Source organism: Hippopotamus amphibius, chromosome 16, assembly GCF_030028045.1.
Source record: "Hippopotamus amphibius kiboko isolate mHipAmp2 chromosome 16, mHipAmp2.hap2, whole genome shotgun sequence".
Lineage (NCBI taxonomy): Eukaryota > Metazoa > Chordata > Mammalia > Artiodactyla > Hippopotamidae > Hippopotamus > Hippopotamus amphibius.
In genome coordinates, this window is record NC_080201.1 from 12,323,160 (window position 1) to 12,346,747 (window position 23,588).

Here is a 23,588-nt window from a genome sequence, read left to right on the forward strand (position 1 = left end):
GGTGTCAGCGGAGAAGTTAATAATTAACCCCCGGCCCGCCCGCTCTGGATGCTGGGACCCAGGGCGGGAGCTTCTTGGTTATTACCTACCCTAGTTGCGAAAATGGTTGTAGGAGCCGAATCTTGGCAGGGGGTCCAGGGCCGCGCGGCGACCCCGGGGTTCTAGCCTCCGCGGGCAGAGCGTGGGAGCTGGGGGGGGGGGGGGCCGGGGCGGGCGGGGCCGCTGCTCGGGTGGCCGCAGCCTGGGCTCCCAGCCCCTTGTTGCTGCTGTGCGAGGCAGAGCACAGGGCGGTGTTGAAGGATTTGGAGAAGCAGAGATTTGCTGAGAGCTGGTGGACGGGAGTGTGAGGGGGTTCGAGCCTGGGGAGATGTTGGAGTCTTCCATTCCGGAGTAGGGGCGGTGGCTCCCTAACTGGTCTTATGAACAGGGAGTTTATTTTCTCCGCACCCTTAGCATGAGGAAGAGTGTAAGCTGGGAGGTACTCTCTGGGTTTGTTGTGCAGATTTCAGCCTGGCGGGGAGATGTTCCTTATCCCCCCGGGATGGGGGACACGCCCCCCCCCCCCATGACCATTTCCTTTCCAGGGTGGAGAGCTAGTGGTGGGGGTGGAGGGATGGCAGGGCTAACAGGCTTAGAAAAGCAGGAGAGGGCCCCAGGTGCAGGTCGAGCCTGGCAGGAAGGGAGGTCTGGGAGGAGCTGCTGGCAAGCCCTCCTGGCACTGGCATCCACCACCCGCTTGCCCTGGGCAAGAAAAGAGTCCAGTGGGTGCTGGGTGGAGGCAGAGCAGGGCAGCCCCAGGTTCTGCCAAGATAGTCACCCTCAGCTCCGGAGGAGGGCTGGAGCCTCTGACTTCCACCCTTGTGCTGAATAGAGGCGTTAGCACTATGGGCTGGCACGGTCTCCCCAGGTTTGAACTAAGGACAGTGCTGCTAGGGAATCCTGCCTGAGCAGGAAAGGCCCCGAGACACCTGCTCTCCCCACCAGTCATACACATGGTACCGAAGGGGAGACCGAGGCACAGAGAGGGACAGTTACTTGTCCTCACAAAACTGTATCCAGAACATAGTCTCCTGGTATGGCCCCATGCTCTAGCCATATGCTCCCCCCGCTCTGGGATTGGAGGTGCTCTGGCCCTTGGGGTGCTGCCATGCCCGGCTGGGTCTGCCAATTCGGTGGAGTCTCTCTGGCTCCACAACTGTGCCTTAGTGGCCCCCTCCTGGCCTCCATCATTCTTTTAGGAGATCCCACCACCCTTTTTCTCTCAGGCCTGGAAAATTCCCTCCACCATCCCCCAGGAGCCCACAGCCAGAACCAGCCAGCAGGTGAAAGGGGGAGGAGCAGTGTTAGAGTCATGTTTGGAGGGCAGAGTGTAGGGTAGGGGTGACAAGGTCTTTCTCCAGCAGAGACAATGGCCTCCTCTGGGTCCTTAAGGCCCCCTAATAAGGGGCTACAAGGTGGTCTTTCAAGGGGCAGGCTGGGCCCTCTAGCACTGGGGAGAGGCCCTGACTCCATCTCCGTCTCTTTGTGCTAACTTCCTCCCCCGTCTGAGTGAGGAGTGGGGCAAAGTACCGGCCTGCTGTGGAAGCAGGTCAGAGGGTGGAGGGGCAGTGCCCCACCTCAGGCCCCTATTTCCACTGTGTGTCCCTAGGTCAGAGGCTTGGTACTTTTTTTTTTGAGCAGGAGAACCTTGCTCTTTGTGCCAGTGTGTCCCCTTGCATTCCTGCTGAAGCAGACAGTGCTGCTTTAAAAAGGACTGCTGAAAGTTATCATTTAGGACTGGAGGGGGCAGAGCTCAGGGGGCTTTAGATGTCAAGGTGGAGAAACCAAGGCCTCACAAGGAGTGAAGTCCCTAATGTCCCACCTGGGCTGTCCCTTCTGCCCCTGCCCCTCCAGTGGCAAATCTGGGGCTGCCCACAGCAGGTTACCAGGGCCTGGTGCTGTCTCTGAAGTGAAGGTCAACCTCTTGATAGGCCCTCTGCTGAAAGACTAAATCCCAAGACTGAACAAGCCAGTTTACTCAAACATGTCTGGGGTCTGCCAGCCTGGATCGGTTCCCTGGACTGGGTGGCAGTGGTGAGGGTTCTAAGGGGTTGAGGACCACTTCCAAGCTGTCGGCAGTTGGGGTGGGCTGGAGGGCAGAGGGCTCTTTTCTCCTACCACCCACATGGGCTTCTTGGTGCCCTGGCCCCAGGCCCACCTATTCCCACCATCCGTGGTGTGTTGGGGGCTGCAGATGCCATGTCCTGCGGCAGGAGGGCCCTCCCCATGCCACCTCTCTTCCTCTGCCCAGCCTCCCAGAGGCAGTGCCTGGGACACCCTGGTAGGGGTGAGGCCTGGGGCCTGCTTCTGGCCCAAGAGCTGAACACAAAGGCTCTTGCCACTGTAGCCAAGGCCAGGTCGGGGCTCCTGCTTGTCTGAGGGAGCTGGTGGCGGTGGCCACCCACAGGTGGGTTTTTAGTCCTGTGTTGTGTGGACCTGTCCTCTGGCTGCTGAGTGTCAGGCACAGGGCTGAGGACCCACACACGCCCCCTGCTCTGTCCTCAGAGCCTCAGGCACTGCCGAGGGAGACAGGGAAAGAGCCATGCTCCCCTTGTCCCCTTGGGGCGGCTCTGGAATGGCTCATCCACTCCTGTCACGCTGAGCACTGAGAACTTGAGCCCAGACCCTGGTCACTCAGTTTTCCGGGGAGTATTAAGGGGAGGGTGATGCCAAGGCCGGCTGTTCCGGAGTTCCGCCCAGGATGCAGGCGTGGGGACGTCTGGGAAGGGAAGAGGCGCTGCCCTCCCAGCCCCACCGCAGCCGGCAGGCAGAGCAGGGGATTGTCAGGACCCTGGGCAGTGGGCCCATAGCCCTGCCCCTCCGGGGGGATGCCCGGGAAACAAGTGAGCAGGGGTTTGGGTGCAGACTGCCACTTGGGCACACACACATTGGGCCTGTATCCATTGGCCACAGGGGCTCCTGGGGACAAGCAAACAGAATACCCCAGAAATAAACTTGGCCCAGGTTTTAGATGGTTCTTTGTATGAAGAGAACTAGTGTTTCCCTAGTGACTGCTGTGTGTGGGGCTCTGTGCTTGGGGCTGGGGTGTGTATTGGGGGTGGGGGACAGGGAGGGATGGAAAAGGCCTGTTAAATTTCCACTCCTGGCTTCCATGGACCTAAGCAGTACCCCAGGAGCCACCCAGCTATACTTTTTCATACAGCCCAGATCTGCCTCTGCCACATCCTGACCTTGACCCTGGCAAGTCAGGTAACTGCCCTGCACTTCAGCTTCCCCATTCGTGGGGGGCAGGCGATCGATTGCAGTGTCTCCTAGGGTTGAAAGAGATAGTTGAGGTGCCCCACAGAGCCCTGCCTCCGATTGTCGTCATGACCGTCATCGTCGTGGACCCCTCGGTCTGCCTGCCGCCAGGTAGCACCGTCCCCCAGAGTCGGGGTTTGGGGATACCCAGAGCACATCCAGGGCTCCCTGGGGCAGCGGGCAGAGGGGCAGCCCATCAGATGGCCACTGTCCTCCCAGACGCGTGCCCATTGGCAGCCTAGGCCCAGCTGCTCCGTGTCTGAAGCCCGGGTGGGTATGGCACACACAATGAGGGCCATTCTCAGAGCAGACAGGGCCTGTGCGGCAGCCCTCTGAGCTCCCATGTGCAACAACCAGGGTGTTGTTCTGCGCGGGCCTGACTGGCAGGCCGCTGCCTGGGCAGTGTTGGCATGGGGGGGAAGGGGGAGGGGCTCTCCTCAGTCCCCTCCCTCTGGGGGTGGGTGAGCCACCCATTCAGCAGCCCCCTGCTCAGCCCTGCTCTGGGCCAGGCCTGAGTACGGGGCCGGCGGCGGGGGTGGGGTTCCACGCCGAAGCGTTCCTGAGCACCCGGGTTGGGGGGCACAAAGTGTGCAGTAACAGGAGGTGTTGATCAGCACTTCCCGGAGGAGGCCGTGAGAGCCTTCCTGGGGGGCAACACCCACGTCACATCCTGAAGGAGGAGGAGGACACAGGGAGAGGCTTCCCAGGGTCTGGAATGAGGTGGCCAGAGACTCGGGCAGTCAGCAGCAGCCTCCGTGGTGCCTTGGACCCAGATGGCTGGCAGAGTCTGCCTGGACTGCGATGGTGCCCTGGTGGTGCGTCCCTCCCGGAAGTCACAGCTGTGCCCCCTACTGAGCTTGGGGGAAGCACTCGATTGGCCCAACAGTGAGGTAGGCTGCAAAGCCAGGGTCTGGGTAGACCGGCCCCCTCTTCCAAGCTGGGGCAAGACACTGGGTCCTGGGGAGCATGTCCAGAGCAGGAATGCTCAGGTGGCATGGGGTTTGCCTTATTCTGCCACGGGGTGCCACCATTTGGGTGGCATTTACTGAGCTCTCCCTGTATCATCCCAAGGCATCCTGCGGTGTGACTGGCCCCAGCCTGCCTGCCTGTCCAGGGCCACGATCCTGTCTCCCCTCCAGCCTTCCCCTATATCAGTGTTTTGGCTCATGCCTGCCCTCTGCTCACATGCCCTTTTGTGGCTGGTTTCATGGTTGCCTGGTTTTCATTCTTCCTGAGTCACCTGAAATGTTCTCCGTGGGGAGGCCATCTCTGATCATCCTGTGTGCAGTGGCCCTGTTGCTCATCCCACTTTTCCCCCTGTCCTGGCAAATTGTTTTGTGTCTGCCTGCCCTGCTGGGATGCAAGCCCTGTGCAGACAAGGCCCTGGTCGAGCTAGGCTTGCACCGTCTTGCAGAGCCTGGCCCAGCAGCTGGCAGAGGGCAGGTGCCAGGTGACTCTTTTTTTTTTTTTTTTTTGGGGGGGGGGGGTACACCAAGCTGAATCATCTGTTTTTATACACATATCCCCGTATTCCCTCCCTTCCTTGACTCCCCCCCCCCCGAGTCCCCCCCACCCTCCCCGCCCCAGTCCTCTAAGGCATCTTCCATCCTCGAGTTGGACTCCCTTTGTTATACAACAACTTCCCACGGACTATCTGTTTTACAGTTGGTAGTATATATATGTGTGTGCTACTCGCTCGCTTCGTCTCAGTGTCCCCTTCACCCCCCGCCCCCTCCCAAACCTCGAGTTCTCCAGTCCATTCTCTGCATCTGCGTCCTTGTTCTTGTCACTGAGTTCATCAGTACCATTTTTAGATTCCATATATGTGAGTTAGCATACAATATTTGTCCTTCTCTTTCTGACTTACTTCACTCTGTATGACAGATTGTAGTTCTATCCACCTCATTACATATAGCTCCACAGGTGAATCTTTTATTAAACAAAAGGACTGTCCTATGAAACCAGTGTTGTCACCTCAGCACAAAGGATCTGGGTGCTCAGAGAGGCTAAGGGCCTTGCCCGCCCGAGGTCCCCAGCAGCGGGAGGGAGTGCCAGGCCCAGGTCTGGTCTTAGCTGCTGCTGCTTAGCACTGGAGGGAGGAGGAGGGAGGAGTGTGTCGGGAGCAGCTGGAGAGGCTTAGAGGCCCAAAGGGGCGGGTACTTGGCCAGCTGGAGCGCTGCGGCGCCAGCAGTGCCCAGGACTGTGGAGAGCCTGCCTCTGGGGCTGGTTGGGGGGGGGGGGGCACCAGCTGACGCAGGCGGAGGAGCTCCTGGTGCCAGGCGCCTGGTGCCACGTGCCCACCCCAGAGGTGCTTCCCAGCCTGGCTCTGGCCGCCCCAGACTGTACAGTTGCAGCCGGAATTGGCCTTGACTGCTCCACGAGCTCACACCCGGGAGGTGAGGGCTGGCCACCCTGGGTGCAGGAAGCCCCGGTAGTTCTCCTGGGCAGCTCTCCTGGGTCCAGGGGACCTTCCCTCCACCCCTCTCCCACTGGACCTTGCCCTTGGCAGAGCTCTCCAGCCTCCCTCAGAGCCCAGCCCTGCCCAGCAGAGCCTGGTTGAAGCCCCTCTGCTAGCCTTCCCTGGGCTGCTCTCCTCTAAGAGGTGAGGGGCCTCTGAGGGGCATTCCCCTCTGTCTGCACCCCGCCCCCTTTGACTGGGCTGGAGGGGAATTTTCCTGTGACTCACTCTGCTGGCACTTCCTGTGGTCACAGGGCAGGGGCTGAGGGGACCCAGCGGGGTGGCTCTGTGTTCTGGGGTCACTGGGGGAGGGTGGGCTGGGCGTCCCACCCCCTTGACGGGGTGTGATTCCCGGAGGCAGGCTGCAGACCATATTTGGGAAACTTGCTTTTCCTGCCGGCAGCCCTGGGATGGGACCCGTGCGTTCAGTGGGCTGCATCCGCCCCTCCTGGGGCTCTGGCCTCTGACCTGCGTCGGCCTTGTCCGTCCCATCCTGCCTTGGCGCCTGGTGCTAGGTAGTCAACTGTTTTCTTTTTCAGGATGTATATTTTTTTCAACCCCCAAACCAAGAAGTGCTCATTAAATACAAATTGAAAAATTCTGAAAAACAGGAAGAAAAAGCATCCCCCATTGTCTCAGACATTACCCTCTCCCCATTTTTTAAGTTCGGGTGACATTTTATGGAGGAATCATCCCCTCCTAGTGCATTTGTAACCGTCCTGATCGTGGTGTGGACAGGGTTGCCGCAGCCGGGAGTCCCGAGGGCCCTTGCCCTTGGCGATCACATTGGTGCGGGGCGAGTCCGCCTGCTCTGCTCTCTGCGCGCTGCCTCCTTGGGCTGGCTTCTCCCCTGGACCTTGTCCCTCTTGGCCCCCAGCTCTCTGTTCGGAGCTGCTCTGGAGGAGCGGGCTGCCGTCCCCCTTGGGGGTGTTGCGTCCTCTTCCCTGATCCTCCGCGTGACGGGCAGGGGAGACGGCGCTGCGAGGGGTTCCCTCTGGCCCCTGATGCTGGTGTGGAGGTGGGCCCTCTAGACTGCGGTGAGGCGGGGGGCCTCACCCCCACTTCTCTCTGCCCCCAGATGGAATCCAGGGAACGAGGCTCAGGCCCAGGTGGGGAAGGCTGGTCTGAACCCGGGTCCCATTTCTGAGTCAGGTCTAGACCAGGCTCTGCATCTTCAGTGCCCAGGAGACTCAGAGGAGGGTGACCAGAGCTGAGGCCTGGCTGGTGGGTCGGATCCCAGCTGGCCTGGTGCTATCCTCTCCACAGGCCCGGCTTCCCCGTGTTTGAGGCCTGGGCCACGACTGAGTCCTGCCAAGCTCTCTGCTGCCTCTGGAGACCGAAGCAGCCCTGGCCTTCTCAGCCAGGCACCTGCTTCACTCCTGCCCTCTGCTGGACTGACCTTGGCCCTCTGGCTAGGGCCCCTCTGTGATATCTGTGGGCCCAGCCTGAGCCCTGCACCTGCGCGAGCCACAGCAGCCAAGAACTGAAAACGCGGGGCCGCCCCACCTGGTCCCCCGGCCCCAGTGAGTTTCTGGGCCTGCCAGCACGTTGTCCGCCGGTGCTGGGCTCCTCCCGTCTGACCCCGCAGCCTCCCCAAGGCCTGCGCAGGCTGCTGGGCTGCGGGGCCTCTGCGTGGAGCGTGTGTCCAGGCTCCGGGAGGTTTGCTGACTCACGGAGCCCATAGCAGTGCCCCGTGGCAGCAGTTCCGGGTGCCTGTGAGAACTGACAGAAGGATTACAGGAGCAGAGAGCAGGGCTGGAGGGGCGGGTGCTGCTGTCCTTCTGTGGCCGTCCTCAGTCTGTGGGACTGCTTTCTTGTTTTGCCTTATTCTCCCCATTTATTCCTGATTCCTGTCTCATTCCTGGCCCTCTTCCAGAAGCACCCATGCAAATGCGACATGTCTGGAATCTGTCCTTGGGCAAGTGTCTATGAAAAATACGTAGACTTGTTTTGTAGGTGTTCGTAACGCGTACGTAAAGTGTTCTGGGCGGTAGATCTCCTGTTTGTTGCTCTAACGCGGGAGGGTGTGGCTGGCCTTCCTCACCAGACACCTGGGCACCTGCTGGAGCACAGAGCAGAGTCGGACGTATGTCCCGCTTTGCTGGCTGGAGCCCTGAGCGTCCTTTGTGGCCGTCTTGGCCATTCTGGTTTCCTTTTCACAGAACTCTTCATGTTTTGTTGGTTTTCTGTTGGTGGTGTTGTCTCTGCCTTGCTGATTGGTAGGACACCTCCAGATTCTGTATCAGTCACTCTTGTCATTTGGTGGCCTGTCACCCTATCAGCGTTCTGTTGTTCCCCCATCCAACGGAAACCATTCACTTTGGTGAGGTTGAATCCCTCTCTTTGCTTCTGTTGTTACCTTATGTTTTGTGCTTTTGTGGTCTTTTTTTCCTAGAGTTTTGTTTTATAATTTTTTTCCACCTCAAGGTCACAGAGATATTTTCTTTTATCAGCTCTAGGTCTTTGATTGCCCTTTGTTTATAACATGAGGCAAGTGTCCAAACTGACTTCTTCCTACAGTGAGTGAGTTTTCCTGGTAGCATCTGGGATGCAAGTCCTGCCCTCCCCATCACTGCGTGGTTCCCAGCAGCTGGTCTCTGTCCTGCTTACGGATTGGAGTTGTGGCCTGTCCTCACGACAGGAAGGAAATGCCTCTTTGCATTTCGTTTTCAGAATTGACCTGTTTATCCGTGGATCTCTATTCCTCTGCTTAATTATAGAAGGATTCTTTTTTCTTTGGTTGAATACCTCAAAAAAAAAAAAAAATTCTGCTAGCATTCTCATTGCAATTGCAACTTATTAAGTAAGCTTGGCCCCATTGGTACATTTTCTCCTCTGAGGTCTCCTGGAGTCTGCTGGATTAACTCCTGGATAACTTGTAGCTTTTGTTATCTGTTGACGTCTTTGCTGTGAGGTTCCTTTCTCAGCAGTGTTGACTCTTCTCATTTGTTGGAATCTTTACGTAGATGACATATGGTCTGCAGATGATGACTGTTCTGTCCCTGTGTGTCCCCTCCCCACTCTCTGGTCTTTTCCTCCTGGCCCATTGCACTGGCGGGCTAGCAGGGAGTTGAGCTGGAGCAGGGAGGGTGTGCATCCTGTTTTCTCCCCAGGACGTGGTGACCATTATCGGCATTACTGCCGCCTCCCCAGCATTGGGTGCAGCTTGTAGCGTGACTCCAGGAGTCCTTTTTATTTTTTAGAGTATCTTGAGTGCCATCCGGAGTGCAGGTGGTGGCTGCGGTCGAGAGGATTTTAAGACTATCCAGGCTCATTTGAAAAACCGCCAGGATCAGCTGGGCCTTTCTGCCAGGGGCAGTGGGGGCAGTGGTGCAGGGATCTCGCCAAACCCTACTTAGTTTCTTTCTCGGCGCCAAGGCCAGGTACCTCCCCCGTCCCGGAGGGGGTGGGAGCTGGGCGGGCTGCCGAGCCCCCAGCACACGTCCTCCTGCCCTCATGCCCACCTGTGTCCTCTTTCCCCAGAATGTGCTGGCCAAAGCCCTGTACGACAATGTGGCCGAGTCCCCAGATGAGCTCTCCTTCCGCAAGGGTGACATCATGACGGTGCTGGAGCGGGACACACAGGGCCTGGATGGTTGGTGGCTCTGCTCCCTGCACGGGCGCCAAGGCATCGTGCCCGGGAACCGCCTCAAGATCCTGGTGGGCATGCATGACAAGAAGCCAGCGGGGCCCGGCCCAGGCCCGCCCGCCAACTCGACCCCGCCCCAGCCCGGCCTCCACGCCCCTGCAGCGCAGTATACGCCCATGCTGCCTGCTACGTACCAGCCCCAGCCCGACAGCGTCTACCTGGTGCCCACCCCCAGCAAGACTCAGCAAGGCCTCTACCAAGCCCCTGGGCCCAGCCCACAGTTCCAGTCTCCCCCGGCCAAGCAGACATCCACGTTCTCCAAGCAGATGCCCCATCACCCGTTTCCCAGCCCAGCCCCAGACCTTTACCAGGTGCCCCCAGGGCCTGGCAGCCCTGCCCAGGACATCTACCAGGTGCCACCTTCTGCTGGGATAGGACACGACATCTACCAGGTCCCCCCATCCATGGACGCACGGAGCTGGGAGGGGACGAAGCCGCCAGTCAAGGTAAGGCCTCCCTGGGTGGCCAGGCAGCCCTCCTGGTGGCTTTCACGTAGGCCCAATTTCTGGGCGCAACAGGCCCAGCCAGGCACCCTTGGGACCTCTGGGGCTCCAGTAGTGGGCCTGCGTTTGATCTGGGGCGAGGTGGGCAGTGAGTGTCTAGGAGATGTGTTTATATGTCTGCTGATGCGGGTGTGAGCAGCCCGAGGGGAGACACTGAGCTGAGGCCTTGGACTAAGAAGTGGCCTTCAGCTGACAAACCCCAATGTGAGGGTGTCAGCAGCAGAGGACACAGCCTGTCAAGGGTTGGTGTGGCAGGTGGGGCCTGGTCAAGGAGGCCTGAGCAGCAGGCTGGAGACAGACCCCCAGGGGCCTGGTCCCTTCCTGAGGGCGGAGGGTTTTGGGTAGGAGTGACCTGCCCAACCATTCTGCCCAGAGAGGAGGGTGCAGGGAGCCCAGAAGAGGGGGGCTGGGAGGCACTTGAAGGGGAGAAACAGAGTCTGGAGCACAGAGCCGCAGGCCAGAGTGGCCGGAAACCCAGAAGCATGGACTGGACAACAGAGATGTTTCTCTCTCACGTAGCACGGTTGGCAGTGAGCGCTGTGGGGCCGGCGGCACCTCCGAGGCTGTCAGAGCCTGTGGTCCCCCCGTCTTGTTGCTCTGCCACCTCATCACGGGGCTCGTGGGCCAGGACGGTAGCTGCGTGAGCTCCAGGCAGCAGGGAAAGCAGGAGGGGAGAGAGGGGAGCGGCCAGCCACCGCGTGCCCAGGGGCCCCCACGGCGGGTCCTCTCGGGGGTGCAGCTCGCCTCCACGGCACCCCGACCCTCTCCTCTCCTGAGCCGTGTCACTGGGCTGCGGGTGCCTGCAGGGTGACCTGCTCGTGACTCCTGGACTGTGGGGAGGACACTGCCTGCCGGCTTGTAGGGTTGTCCTGAGAGGGGCTGTAGCCAGTGGGAGGCTGGGTGGGGGGCAAGGCACTGAGCCCAGCACCTCAGCTCCACGCGGACCTGCGTACGTGCCCATCACAGAGAGGTCTGCCTAGGAAGGAGGCAGGACGGAAGAGAGCCCCCTGAGTCTGAAGACACTCACCCCGTGGTGCTGAGCCTCTGTCCTCAGAGCCGGCCCAGGGCTCAGATGCCAGCTGGGCAGCAGTTCAGTGTGCGGCATTGCCCTGCCCCTGCCCCAGGCAGAGCTTGGCAGCCAGGAGACCTGGACAGAGGTCATGGCTGGCTGAGGGTGGGGCTCCATGGACACTGGCCATCAGCGGACTCTGGGTCACTGGCCCATTTCCCTACCTGTGCCTTCAGCCGCCTGGCCAGAGACAGGCCGGTGGCAGAAGTGAGTCATGCTGGACCAGGGAAGCCCAGGCTGGGGCCGCTCCCAAGATGGCTTTGGGGGAGGAGGAGTGACTGGCTGGTAAGCCTTGGGACAGGTCATGGTTCATCCCTCTGCATAAATATCCACATCCTGCACACTCCCGGGGGCGGGGCTGGGGGCACGCCCTTCCAGCTTCCATACGCTCCTTTCCTTAGTCTTTGTGGTCAGACTCCAAGGCCAGGACAGGCCGTGGAAGCCCTATAGCCCAGGAAGCAGCAGCCAGGCCCTCACTCCGGGCTGCAGACTTGAGCCCACGTTTTGGCCGTCGGTACTGATTCCCTCCCGTGCGAGGGGCTTGCTCTCAGATGGCTGCTGGGCTCTCCTGGCTGGTGAGCGCCCTCCGCATGCCCACTCGTGGCGTTGCCCATAGCCTGCGTCCCTGAGGGCCCGCACCTGGCTGGTGGCCCAAGGAGGAAAGCCCTATGTCCTGGGACTTGGGTGCCCTCCCCTGAGAAGCCTCATTGCTCCCGGCCTGGGCAGCCTCGACTGCATCTGCTTTTATTTTATGGTCATGAAAGCAATGCTTGCTTGTCACAGGAAATGCATAATGCATGAGAAAGCCTGGAGATGAGCTTCCCCAATCCAGAGGGGATGGCTGGGGGATTTTAGCATATTTTGTCTAGCATGCTCTCTGTTTATCTTTCACAGATTTGTGCACATCCTTTGCATTTTGAGGTTGTAAACCCCACATTAGAAATCAAAAGCATGTTCTTGCGTCCCTAAGTGTGATTACGATGACGGCCCCTGGGTCGCCGCCTCTGCTGGGGGCAGGCCCCAGGTGGCTTCTGATGGCGAGTGTCTCTGTTACAGACGGCAAGGCCGTAAGCATCTTGGAGTGCGTATCTGTGCCCACATTTCGGGCTTTGCTTTCAGAAGCCTGGGAAACTGAGGACCCTGGTTCCAGGGGTGGAGGTCGGATGGGCTGAGGGGAACCCTGCCAAGACTGGGTGGGTGGAGCCTTGGGGAAAACAGAGGGCGAGTGACGAGGCTGGTGGCCAGGAGGGGTCAGCTGCCTGGAGCCTGGAGCAGGGTGGCCCACGTGGCTGGGTGGGGAGGAGGTCAGGACCACACCGGGTGTCAGCACCCTTTGGGCTGGGGCATGGCTTTAGGAAGCCAAGAGCAGAAGCAAGTGGGGCCCCCAGAAGAGGAGGTGTTTTGCGAGGTCACTCTTGGGGGAGCGCCTCTGGGTTAGGGCTGCAGCTGGGCCTGAGGGAACAGCTGTGTCACTGGGTCAGGCTGGGGGAGACACAGCTCAGCTCAGCCTTGTTCCTTCTGGGAGGACAGGAGCTGGGGAGGGAGGGGACCCACGTCAGGCGTGTGCCTCTGTCCCCCAGCACCCCCAGCGGTGCTCCATTTCCTAGAGCAGGAAACCCAGGCTCTTAGATGGGGGTGAGGCTGGGGGTGGCAGAGCCAGCCAGCCTGGCCACCTGGGGTGACGCCCATGGCGCAGAAGGGGAGACAGGCAGCCAGGCCGCCCGGAGGTGGTTGGGGGCCCAGGCAGAGGGCAGCAGGCGGCCTGCCCCGTCCCCGGGTTCTTGGGAGCCTCAGCCTCACCTGTCACTCCTGCAGGCACCCTGATGGGCCTGCCCTGCCTGGGTCTGGGGGTCTGGGGGGTGCGTCTGGCAGTGGGTATTGTGTGTTTTCTCTGCCTCTGTGTGTCTGTCTTCTGCGCCCTTGAGATGTGTGTGAGAGAGCGTGGGGGTCTTGGGTTGGGGGTGTGTCTCCTCCCAGACTCTGGCTTTGTCCCCCAGCCCCCTGGGGCTCCAGGTCCTGCTAATGGGTCTTCAGGTGCGGAACCGGGGGCCTGTGCTGAGCGGCTCAGTGGCTGTCTGGGGAGCTGGCCTCCCCAATGCTCTCCCCACTGGCGGCAGCCGCCTTTTTTTCTATCAGAAAACGTTTGTTGGCCAGTAAGGCTGCTCACCTTCACGGAGTCAGCCGTGCAAGCGGCGAGCTGCCCGCACCCAGGCCTGGAGTCCGGCCCCTGCGCCCCTCCGCCTGCGCCCAGCCCTCGCCAGCCTGGGGCAGGGGCTCACACGCCTGTCCTGGGCCGGGTCCCCACCTGCCTTCCGAGGCCGCAGGGCCTGGAGACACCTCAGGCCTCGCCTCAAGGCCCCGCCAACCTGCCACGTCCCGCCAGCCCCCGCCACCACCCCCGCCCCCTCCCTGCTGTTGGCAGGTTCCAGAGTCTAAAAATAGCTCTGGAGGAGACTCAAGTCTGGGGCTTGAGGAGGGAGATGAGTCTGGGAAGGGCCGCCAACTCCACTCCCACACCCAACGGGGGTGGGGTGTGGTGGGCCGGGAACACCCCTGGAGGCGCTCACCCCGGCAGCTGACGGAGAGCCCCGCCGGCGCTGCCTGGGAGGCTCTGCTGAGTCCCGGGCGGATCAGAAAAGTGCTGGTGCCCGCGCTTCGGTGGGTGCGCCGCGGTGCCCAGGGCCTGCACACAGCCTGCACCCTCCAGGGCGCGTGGGCCTGCAGAGCTGGCTGCTGGTGGCATGGGGGCTGGGCACTGGCTCAGGATGCAGGGTTCTGGGGGCATGAGCCCCAGGGCAGGCCCTGCCTCCGCCCTGCTGCCCCCAGGGATGTGTGTGGGGAGGGCCTGAGTCACCACTGTCCCAGACCTCCCGTTTGATTAGGGAACAAAAGGCCTTTCTGTCAGAAGAGCTGAGCTGGGAGCCTTGTGGAGGAGGTGTGCCCTGAGCCGGCTTAGAAGATCCTGATCCTGCCGGGCCCTCCTACAGGGCTGACCCCTCGCACAGGGCCAGCTGCCTGCAGGGAAGGAGGCCGCCCACCCAGCACTGCCTGCCAGAGGTGGGTGGGCACCCAGCCCCGCCCTGCACCTCAGGCCAGCGCAAGGGCACCAGGGAGGGAAAGGGCTGGCCTGCTCTCTGGGCCAGCATCCCCCCACTAAGGCCTTATCCTTTTGGGTGAATGGTGGTCTCTGTGGCCCTGAGGGTGTGGTGCAGTGGGGAATACGGGTCTTGGTTCTGGTCTTGGTCACTCCCTCATACCCACACAAAACTTGCCAAAACAGCTTTTCTCCTTCCATTGGCAGGAGAAGTGGCCCCGAGGGCTGGCGGTTCTTGGTGGCTCCGTTCTCAGGAATCTCCCGAAGAGTGCTGGGGGGATGAGGAAGGCAGGGCTTGGAGGTCCCAGGCCCTGACTGTCAGGATCTCCTGCAGGCCAACTCCTCTAGGCCCAGCCTGAGGAGGGCACAGCCCAGCACCGCCACCTCCATCTGTCCTGGAGCCTGAAGGTGGCTGCTGGGTCCTGTTAGGGACAGCCCCTTGCTGGGCAGGCCGCTCTAAGGAGGGTGCGGTTGGGAGGTGCCCAGTCAAGGGTGGCCCCTCCTCCGTCAGCGCACATGTACTCTCCTCTGGAACCTTCTGGGTTATTCAGGTATAGAGACCACCTCTCTTTCCTCCCAGAACCAGACGGCTCTAAACAAACAGTGGGGGTCCTTGTATTCCCCGCGTACTGTATTTTATCGAAGAGGGGGCAGGGAGTGCGAAGGGATGCGGACACCCTTGCCTCCGAGTGGCCTCTGAGCCCACCCTCGGGGAGCCCCTTTACGTATGTCCTGCTCACCTTACGAGGCAGTGGAGTCTCCCTGGGGGCCTGAGGCTGGCTCAGGGAGGCTGGCTTCCGGGGCCGGAGGTGACAGTTGGCTGTCTGCCCCCAGGTGGTGGTGCCCACCCGCGTGGGGCAAGGCTATGTGTTCGAGGCCTCCCAGCCTGAGCAGGACGAGTACGACATCCCACGCCACCTGCTGGCCCCGGGGCCCCAGGACATCTACGACGTGCCTCCTGTTAGGGGGCTGCTTCCCAGCCAGTACGGCCAGGAGGTAGGTGTCAGGGCTGGTGGGCACAGGGGGCCCTCAGTCTGGCCCTGCATGGGGAGCTGGGCTTTCTCGGCCCCGGCCAGGGTGGTCCTGGGGTGGAGCTGTGAGTTTCTGCTCTTTCCACCCCCTCTGGCACCTGTATTACTGCACCTTTCCTGCCCTCAGGTGTATGACACCCCCCCCATGGCTGTCAAGGGTCCCAATGGTCGGGACCCATCGCTGGACGTGTATGATGTGCCTCCCAGTGTGGAGAAGGGCCTGCTGCCGTCCAGCCATCACGCAGTAAGCATTTAGGGGTTGCCGGGCCCTCGCAGGCTGAGGCCTGATCTGTGCGCGGGGCTCTGGGTGCGACTGTGTGTGTGCCCCGGGGTGGTGACCCAGTCTGCAGAGCCGGGGGCGTCAAGAGACCTGACTTCAAACCCTGGCCCCACCCCTCACACACTCTGCGACATATATGGAAACCAAGTGCCTCTCTGAGCCTCAGCGTCCTGGTCTGTAAGAGGGTCCCTCGTAGGGCCTTCTGCAGGAGGCTCATGAGAGGGTCACACAGGATATCAGCACGGCGACCACAGAGTTTATCATCCAAATCAGGACACTTCTCAGCGTGAGCAGAGGATGACCAGTAGTTACGAGGGGGCATCAGGCACAAGCCAGGACTGTCCTGGGCGAACCAGGGTGTCGTCACCCTGAGTACAAGCTGCACATAGCTCAGCCAAGGACCTGCCACAGAGCAGCGAGTACACAGGCGGTGCTGATGGTGGTGCTGGTGGCGGCGGCAGTAACGGTATGATAGCGGACCTCTCACTGAGTGTGTGCGGTTACACAGTGAATTCATTCAGGACCCTCCCAGCAGACCTGTGAGGGAGTTCCCCATCTTGTAAGGGAGCAGACCGGCAGAGAGAGGCGGAGTCCCTTTGTGCCGTAGGTCACACAGCTAGTAAGCAGCGCAGCCAGGATTTGGAACTCTGGTTTAGCTCCCGCGTCAGGCTCTTAACTGCAAGCTGCATGAATGAGAATCATGACGGATGTGCGCTGGGCTGTGTGTGTGTGTGTGTGTGTGTGTGTGTGTGTGTGTGTGTGACCGGGTCCTGCGCTTAGGCTCCCGGGTGGGCAGGTGGGCGGGCAGCCTTGACCGCTTCTCGGCCCCCAGGTGTACGACGTTCCTCCGTCCGTGAGCAAGGACGTGCCCGACGGCCCGCTGCTGCGTGAGGAGACCTATGATGTGCCCCCTGCCTTCGCCAAGGCCAAGCCCTTCGACCTGACCCGCCACCCGCTGGTGCTCGCTGCACCCCCTCCGGACTCGCCACCAGCTGAGGATGTGTACGACGTGCCACCCCCGGCCCCTGACCTCTATGACGTGCCCCCTGGCTTGCGGCGGCCTGGCCCGGGCACCCTCTACGACGTGCCCCGAGAGCGGATTCTTCCTCCCGAGGGGACCGACAGCAGCGTGGCGGACGACGGCGTGTACGCAGTGCCCCCCCCCGCCGAGCGAGAGGCCCTGGCCGACGCCAAGCGCCTGTCGGCCTCCAGCACGGGCAGCACGCGCAGCAGCCAGTCGGCCTCCTCCCTGGAGGCGGCGGTGCCGGGCCGCGAGCCCCTGGAGCTGGAGGTGGCCGTGGAGGCCCTGGCGCGGCTGCAGCAGGGCGTGAGTGCCACCGTGGCCCACCTCTTGGACCTGGCAGGCAGTGCAGGCGGGTGTGGGGGCTGGCGCGGCGCCCCCGAGCCTCAGGAGCCTCCGGCACAGGACCTGCGGGCCGCCGTGGCCGCCGTCCATGGGGCCGTCCATGAGCTGCTGGAGTTTGCCCGCAGCGCTGTGGGCAGTGCTGCCCACACTTCCGACCGCACGCTGCATGCCAAGCTCAGCCGCCAGCTGCAGAAGATGGAGGATGTGTACCAGACGCTGGTGGCCCATGGTCAGGCCCTTGACAGTAGCCGGGGAGGCCTGGGGGCCACTCCCGAAGACCTGGACCACCTCGTGGCCTGCTCGCGGGCTGTGCCTGAGGACGCCAAGCAGCTGGCCTCCTTCTTGCATGGCAATGCCTCGCTGCTCTTCAGACGGACCAAGGCCTCTGTCCCAGGGCCTGAGGGGGGCGGCCCCCTGCACCCTAATCCCACTGACAAGGCCAGCAGCATCCAGTCCCGGCCCCTTCCCTCACCCCCCAAGTTCACCTCCCAGGACTCACCTGAGGGGCAGTACGAGAACAGTGAGGGGGGCTGGTTGGAGGATTACGACTACGTCCACCTGCAGGTGGGTGCCCGCTCTGCCCGGCTTCCCTGGGCCCCTGGGGAAGTCCCCTGGTCCTCCTGGGGCTCCGACTTTGCCACCCTGTTGTGGGGACCCTGATCCCCTCCACAGAGGGCTCTTGTGGCCAAAGGAAGATGTGGTCCCCAGCAAGGCCTTGGTGAGTCCCTGTGCCCTCCTTACTTTGACCTTCCAGGCCAGATGGGCCCCTGAAAGCCTATCCTCGACCTGTCTCAGGCCTTTGGACCCATGTGGCCGCCACATCAGGGATCCTGCAGGGCCAGCCAGGGAGGGCTCCTCAACACCTGCAAGGGCTGGGCCTCTCCTGTGACCAGGCCAGAGATTAGGGATTTGGGGAGGTGAATTCTGAAGTACAAGCAAAGACAAAGATACTTGCAGGCATGGAGGAAACAAACAAGGTGATGGGAGGGTGGGGTGGGCCTCTGGGCAGAGGCCAGGGTGCCAGCCGGGTGGGCATCCTGCTGAGTGGCATTCCGGGCTGAGAGCCGGCAGGTGCCAAGGCCCAGTGGTCAGGGTTGGGTGGGCAGACCCTGTATGCCAGGGGAGAGGTTTGGATGTGATTCCTGCCGTGCAACCTGGTGCAGGGAGGATGACACAGCCGTGTGGAGTGTGCCTAGACCCTTCCTGGGGGCAGGAGGTGAAGGCTGCCCAGGAAGCTGCCCCACCCTGAGCCAGAGGCCACAGTGCGAGCCTGGGTGCAGCTGCAGCGCCACCTGGTGGCCATGGGCCTCACACTGCACGCCACTGGGCCTGTGGGGGCTTCTGGCTCAGCTCCATCCTTGTGTCTCCCCTCCAGGGCAAGGAAGAGTTTGAGAAGACCCAGAAGGAGCTGCTGGAAAAGGGCAACATCATGCGGCAGGGGAAGGGCCAGCTGGAGCTGCAGCAGGTGAGGACACTCAGGGTCCCCAGCCTCTGCTGGCACAGGCGTCCTTAAGCATCTGTCTCCTACCTGAGCCTCCCAGGGCCCTCCCTGCTCAGCCTGTCCCCAGTCAACTGCATGACTGTCTCCATGTGTTCATTGGATTTATGTTTAGGTTATTATCAGAGTACTCATGGTAGCTATCTGAGCACACACAGAAAAATGTGAAAACAAAAAAGAAGTCACTCACGCTTAGGGGCGCTGGCCATGCTCTGGGGCTGGTTTCCAGTCCTGCTCCTGCCTCTCCTGTCCGTGTTTGAGATGCCACTTTGTGTGAACAGTTACGTCTGCTTTTATCACAAGATGTTTCCATGGCATTAAATATTCCTCATAAATTGTTTTTAAAGTTATCTTACGTCTATTATGGTTGAATGTTTACATTGTACCCAGTTTTTCTTATTTTAAGTAATACCGGTGTGTTTATCTGAGGAATTGGATTGTCTTCATATTTTGGCTTGTTTCCACAGGGTAGGAAAGTGGTTTTTTTTTTTTTTTTTTTTTTTTAAGGGAGTTTTACTCTGATTATGAAGATTTTAAAAATTAAAATATAGTCTAGTACAAAATAAACACAGAAATGTCACCCAGAAAGTGTCCCTCACCCCGCCTTCCCTGGGCATGGGGAAGGTTGGTGCAGGAGAGAGCCCACCAGGTTCACCCTGAAACCTGGGACATGGTGTGTGTTTTTCAGCCACGTTTACCCCGCTGTCAAGTGGGGGGCGTAGTTGTATCCTTCTTGGGGTCGATGTGAGAATTAAATGAGTAAACAATATATGATGCTTAGGAAGTGCTGGGGAAATAGAACATGTTCAGTAAAGGTATCGATGTTAATAATTACATGTGTGTGGAATCGCCACTGACTTAGGAAATGGGCATGTGCTTTATCTTCTTTCTCTTCCCCTGGACTCCTGCAGCATTTATTTAACCCCTCCCATATTAGTGTACATTTGGTTTGTTCCCAGAGTTACTTTTTTTTTTTAATTAATTTATTTTATTTTTGGCTGCATTGGGTCTTCATTGCTGCACGAGGGCTTTTCTCTACTTATGGAGAGCAGGAGCTACTCTTCATTCATGCGGTGCGTGGGCTACTCATTGTGGTGGCTTCTCTTGTTGCGGAGCACAGGCTCTAGGTGTGTGGGCTTCAGTAGTTGCGGCTCGTGGGTTCAATAGTTGTGGCTCGAGGGCTGTAGAGCAGAGGCTCAGTAGTTGTGTTACATGGGCTTAGTTTGCTCCGCGGCATGTGGGATCTTCCCAGACCAGGGATGGAACCCGTGTCCCCTGCTTTGGCAGGCGGATTCTTAACCACCGCGCCACGAGGGAAGCCCCCAGAGTTCCTTTTGTAAACAAAGCTGTGGTGACTGTAAATCTCTTCACATATCTCGTCAGTCACTTAGATAAATTACTAGAAGCTGGAATAAAAGGAATGTATATGAGAAATTAAAGATCTAGGGTTCCTAAACAAGGGACATCAAGTATAAATAAAATACAGGAACATAAAACGTATTGACAGGAATGTTTGTTGCTCCATTTCCTCATCGGTGAAAAACCTAGAAACTCCACCACCACCGAATACCTAACAGTAGAGTATTGGTTGAATAAAGTGTGATCATTCATGCAGTAGAATATTATGTAGCTCTTAAGAATTTGTGGGGGCTTCCTAGGTGGTGCAGTGGTTGAGAATCTGCCTGCCAATGCAGGGGACACGGGTTCGATCCCTGCTCCAGGAAGATCCCACATGCTGCGGAGCAACTAAGCCTGTGCGCCACAACTATTGAGCCTGCGCCTTAGAGCCCGTGAGCCACAACTATTGAGCCCATGTGCTGCAACGACTGAAGCCCACGTGCCTAGAGCCTGTGCTCCGCAACAAGAGAAGCCACGGCAATGAGGAAGGAGCCCGGGCGCCACAACAAAGAGTAGCCCCCACTCACTGCAACTAAAAGAAAGCCCACGCACAGCAAAAAAAGACCCAACACAGCCAATTAAATAAATAAATAAATAAAAATAATTAATTAATTAATTAATTAATTAATTTGTCAAAGAATGAAAAAGACTCTCCAGCGGTAAAACAGCAAAACTGAGTGTGTTCTCTCACTGGACAGGAGAGCCAAGCAAGGTTCACCACTTCGCTGCCTGAGAGGGAAAGTCAGAGGGTCTCAAGTGCTAGGGAGAGACAGTTTCACGCTGGTTGCTAAAGTAAAGCCTGAAACCTTGGTTAAGTGAGTCCCGGAGTCTGTGCACAGCTGGTCACAGCTACCCAGCCAGAACCAGCTTGTGGTGAGGACGCGTCCGTCCACACTGCGGACGCCTGGGCAAGGCTGCCACTGGCAGAAACTTTTACCACATGCTTTATATCAGCACGTACTCACTGACACGAAATGAATGACCTGTTGTTGGGTGCTAAAGGTAGGCTATAAAATATTATATATTGTGTGTTTCCAGTTTTCTGATTAAAAAGGAAATGGGGAATATTCCTGCTTAAAGGAAAACATCTTGAAGAACATTCACCACTTTTTGGTGTGAATTTTTGTTTTCTGAAATTTGCAAATACCATGACCTTTTTGCTTTTTAAAAAATTTTTATTATGGAAAATTTTTTTTTTTTTTTTGGCCGCACCACGCGGCTTGTGGGATCTCAGTTCCCCAACCAGGGATTGAACCTGGGCCACGGCAGTGAAAGCGCCAAATCCCAACCACTAGACCAGCAGGGAACTCCTTGGGGAATATAATACATGTATAAAATTGAGGAAAGTAGTCCCCCAAGTACCCATTAGAGAAAAGGAACCCCAGTTACCATTCTCAGCACAACTCATCCAGTGTATTAGCCCCCTGCCCCCCAGATCATTTTGAAGATGTTACATCATTTCGTCTGCAAATACTTGAGTGTATAGTTCTAAAAGATAATTTACCAGAGATGTAGCGGATTTCTGGATGTATGGGATTCCAAGTGATACCTATCTTTTTTTCTGCTTGGTGTATTTGTGATTTTTTGTTTTGCTTTGTTTTCTGGCTGGACTGCGTGGCTTGCGGGGTCAGTTCCCTGACCAGGGATTGAATGGGCCACAGCAGTGAAAGCCTGGAATCCTAACCAGTAGGCCACCAGGGAACTCCCTCTGCTTGGTATATTTGAATCTCTCTATACTGCATATGTTAAGGAGAAAAAACATTTTTACCTTTTTATTTTGAAATATTTACAGATTCATAGGAATTTTGAAAGAAAGTACAAAGCAGTCGTATGTCGCCTTCTCCCAGTTTCCCCCAATGATTGCATCTGAAGTAACTAGAAAACAGCACCCAAACCAAGAGACTGACACCCCTCACCCCGCCGCTGCTCATTTGTTTCCATTTCTAGCATTTTGTCATTTCAAAAATGTTATATAAATGGAATTACACCTTTTGAGATGGGTGGGAAAGTTATTTGGAGAATGTCCAAAAGGCAGGCGGGGGTATATGCTCGGCCAGTAGGACAGAGGTGGCCTGTTCCCGTGCCCACTGACTGAGCTTTGTCACTTTCCAGAAGGGCCCCCTTTCTGTCCCTTTTGCTCTGTGGCTGCGGTTTTCACTCTGTTCTCCCTTTGCCCCAGCTGAAGCAGTTTGAGCGGCTGGAGCAGGAGGTGTCACGACCCATAGACCACGACCTGGCCAGCTGGACGCCGGCCCAGCCCATGGCCCCAGGGCGGACGGGTGGCCTGGGGCCCTCGGACCGGCAGCTGCTGCTCTTCTACCTGGAGCAGTGCGAGGCGAACCTGACCACGCTCACCAACGCAGTGGATGCCTTCTTCACCGCCGTGGCCACCAACCAGCCCCCCAAGATCTTCGTGGCACACAGCAAGTTTGTCATCCTCAGCGCCCACAAGCTGGTGTTCATCGGGGACACGTTGTCGCGGCAGGCCAAGGCGGCCGACGTGCGCAGCCAGGTGACCCACTACAGCAACCTGCTGTGTGACCTCCTGCGTGGCATCGTGGCCACCACCAAGGCCGCCGCCCTGCAGTACCCATCGCCCGCCGCCGCGCAGGACATGGTGGACAGGGTCAAGGAGCTGGGCCACAGCACCCAGCAGTTCCGCCGGGTTCTGGGCCAGCTGGCAGCTGCCTGAGAGCCGTCAGCCAAAGGGATGGAGGGCAGGGGAGGAGGGCGGCGATGGGCCTCCGAGAGCCACCGTGTTGTGGGCATGGGGACAGGAGATCCCAGCTCCACCTGGGCCTGGTGCCCCAGACTGTCCAGGGATTTGTGTATATTTATGATGGGGCAGGATGTGGGCCGGTGCCTCCTCGGAGGAGCCTGAGCAGAGCTGGGCCCGGGAGGCCAGGCCAGGAGTGGCTGGTGGTCTCTCCTAAGCACGCTGAGGGCCCGGGGGGCCCAACATTCGGAGCCGGTCTGGGGGCTCACGGACACCTCAACCCACGTGGCCTCAGGTGACCCCTTGGGCTGACCAGCCCCATGAGGGTGCCGTGTCCCCCCGACCGGACAAGTGCAGCTGTGGTGTATTTTCTCTGCACCAGGAGAAAACCCTAAAAAACTATTTTTCATTATTGATTTTCCAATCATTTGACTAATAGTCTACATTTAAATAAAATTTTAAAAATGAAACGTGTCCTCCCGCGGTGTGAGAGGCGAGAGGAGCTGTGAGTGGGAGGCAGGTGCTTCCCCGCTCCGGATGCCGCAGCGGGAGTGGCGGGTTGAGGGATTCGTGGTGAGGTTGTGGGCAGCCTCTCAGGAGGGTGAAGAGAAGCTGGGTCCCTTCAGAAGAAAACTAAGGCCTGGGGAAGCAGGGCTGGGCCAGGAGATAAGGTGGGGGAGCCTGGGCTGCTTGGAGGAAGGCTGAAGAGCAGCTGTCAGGGTCCGGGGCCTGAGGCCAGAAAGGCCCAGTGTGAGTGCACTGGCCAAGGGTGCAGCCGGTGCTGAGATCTGATGAAAATCCAGCATAGTGCCTGGGCAGGCAGCCAAGGAGAAGATGGATGTGGGGGCGGGAGCAGCTCCAGGAGCCAGTGAGCCCTGCTGGGGCCTCTACATCCCAAGGCAGAGAACTCCCCACTGGGGACACCACTGGGAGATGCACCATTCCATGCAGAGAAACTCGCCGTGACAGACCTTACCCAGAACTTAGCTCTTAGAAAGAAGCTCTTAATTTCAGCTTGCGGAACTTCTCCACAAGTATCCCATTTGAATTACATGTGGACTTGGCCTCCCAGTTGTGAGGTAGGGGACCAGAGGGGCCCTCACCCTGGGTCGGCGGTCCCTCTCCCAGAAGTCGGGTATGTCTGGCACCTAAATAAGGTGAGAGCCCTGGGGACCAGTGGTGCTGCTGCCAGCTCTCACTGCTCTGCCTGTGAACCTGGGCCTCAT

At 59.0% G+C, this 23,588-nt stretch overlaps 1 protein-coding gene across 4 annotated transcripts in view; it reads left to right on the plus strand.

Moving 5' to 3' along the window:
* The window catches only part of BCAR1 (BCAR1 scaffold protein, Cas family member), a 35,777-nt gene extending 12,954 nt beyond the window's left edge, over positions 1-22,823 (plus strand). For 2 of the 4 annotated variants that reach the window (XM_057710711.1, XM_057710710.1), the window contains exons 2-8: positions 8,962-9,141; positions 9,242-9,853; positions 14,908-15,069; positions 15,232-15,348; positions 16,217-17,314; positions 18,126-18,215; positions 21,826-22,823. In XM_057710711.1, the coding sequence (XP_057566694.1) occupies positions 9,317-9,853; positions 14,908-15,069; positions 15,232-15,348; positions 16,217-17,314; positions 18,126-18,215; positions 21,826-22,338 (2,517 nt within the window). In that variant the 5' untranslated portion in view covers positions 8,962-9,141; positions 9,242-9,316 and the 3' untranslated portion in view covers positions 22,339-22,823. The remainder of the gene's footprint in view (positions 1-8,961; positions 9,142-9,241; positions 9,854-14,907; positions 15,070-15,231; positions 15,349-16,216; positions 17,315-18,125; positions 18,216-21,825) is intronic. The other 2 variants (XM_057710709.1, XM_057710708.1) reach the window with 1 other exon arrangement.
* The last annotated feature ends 765 nt before the right edge of the window (positions 22,824-23,588 follow it).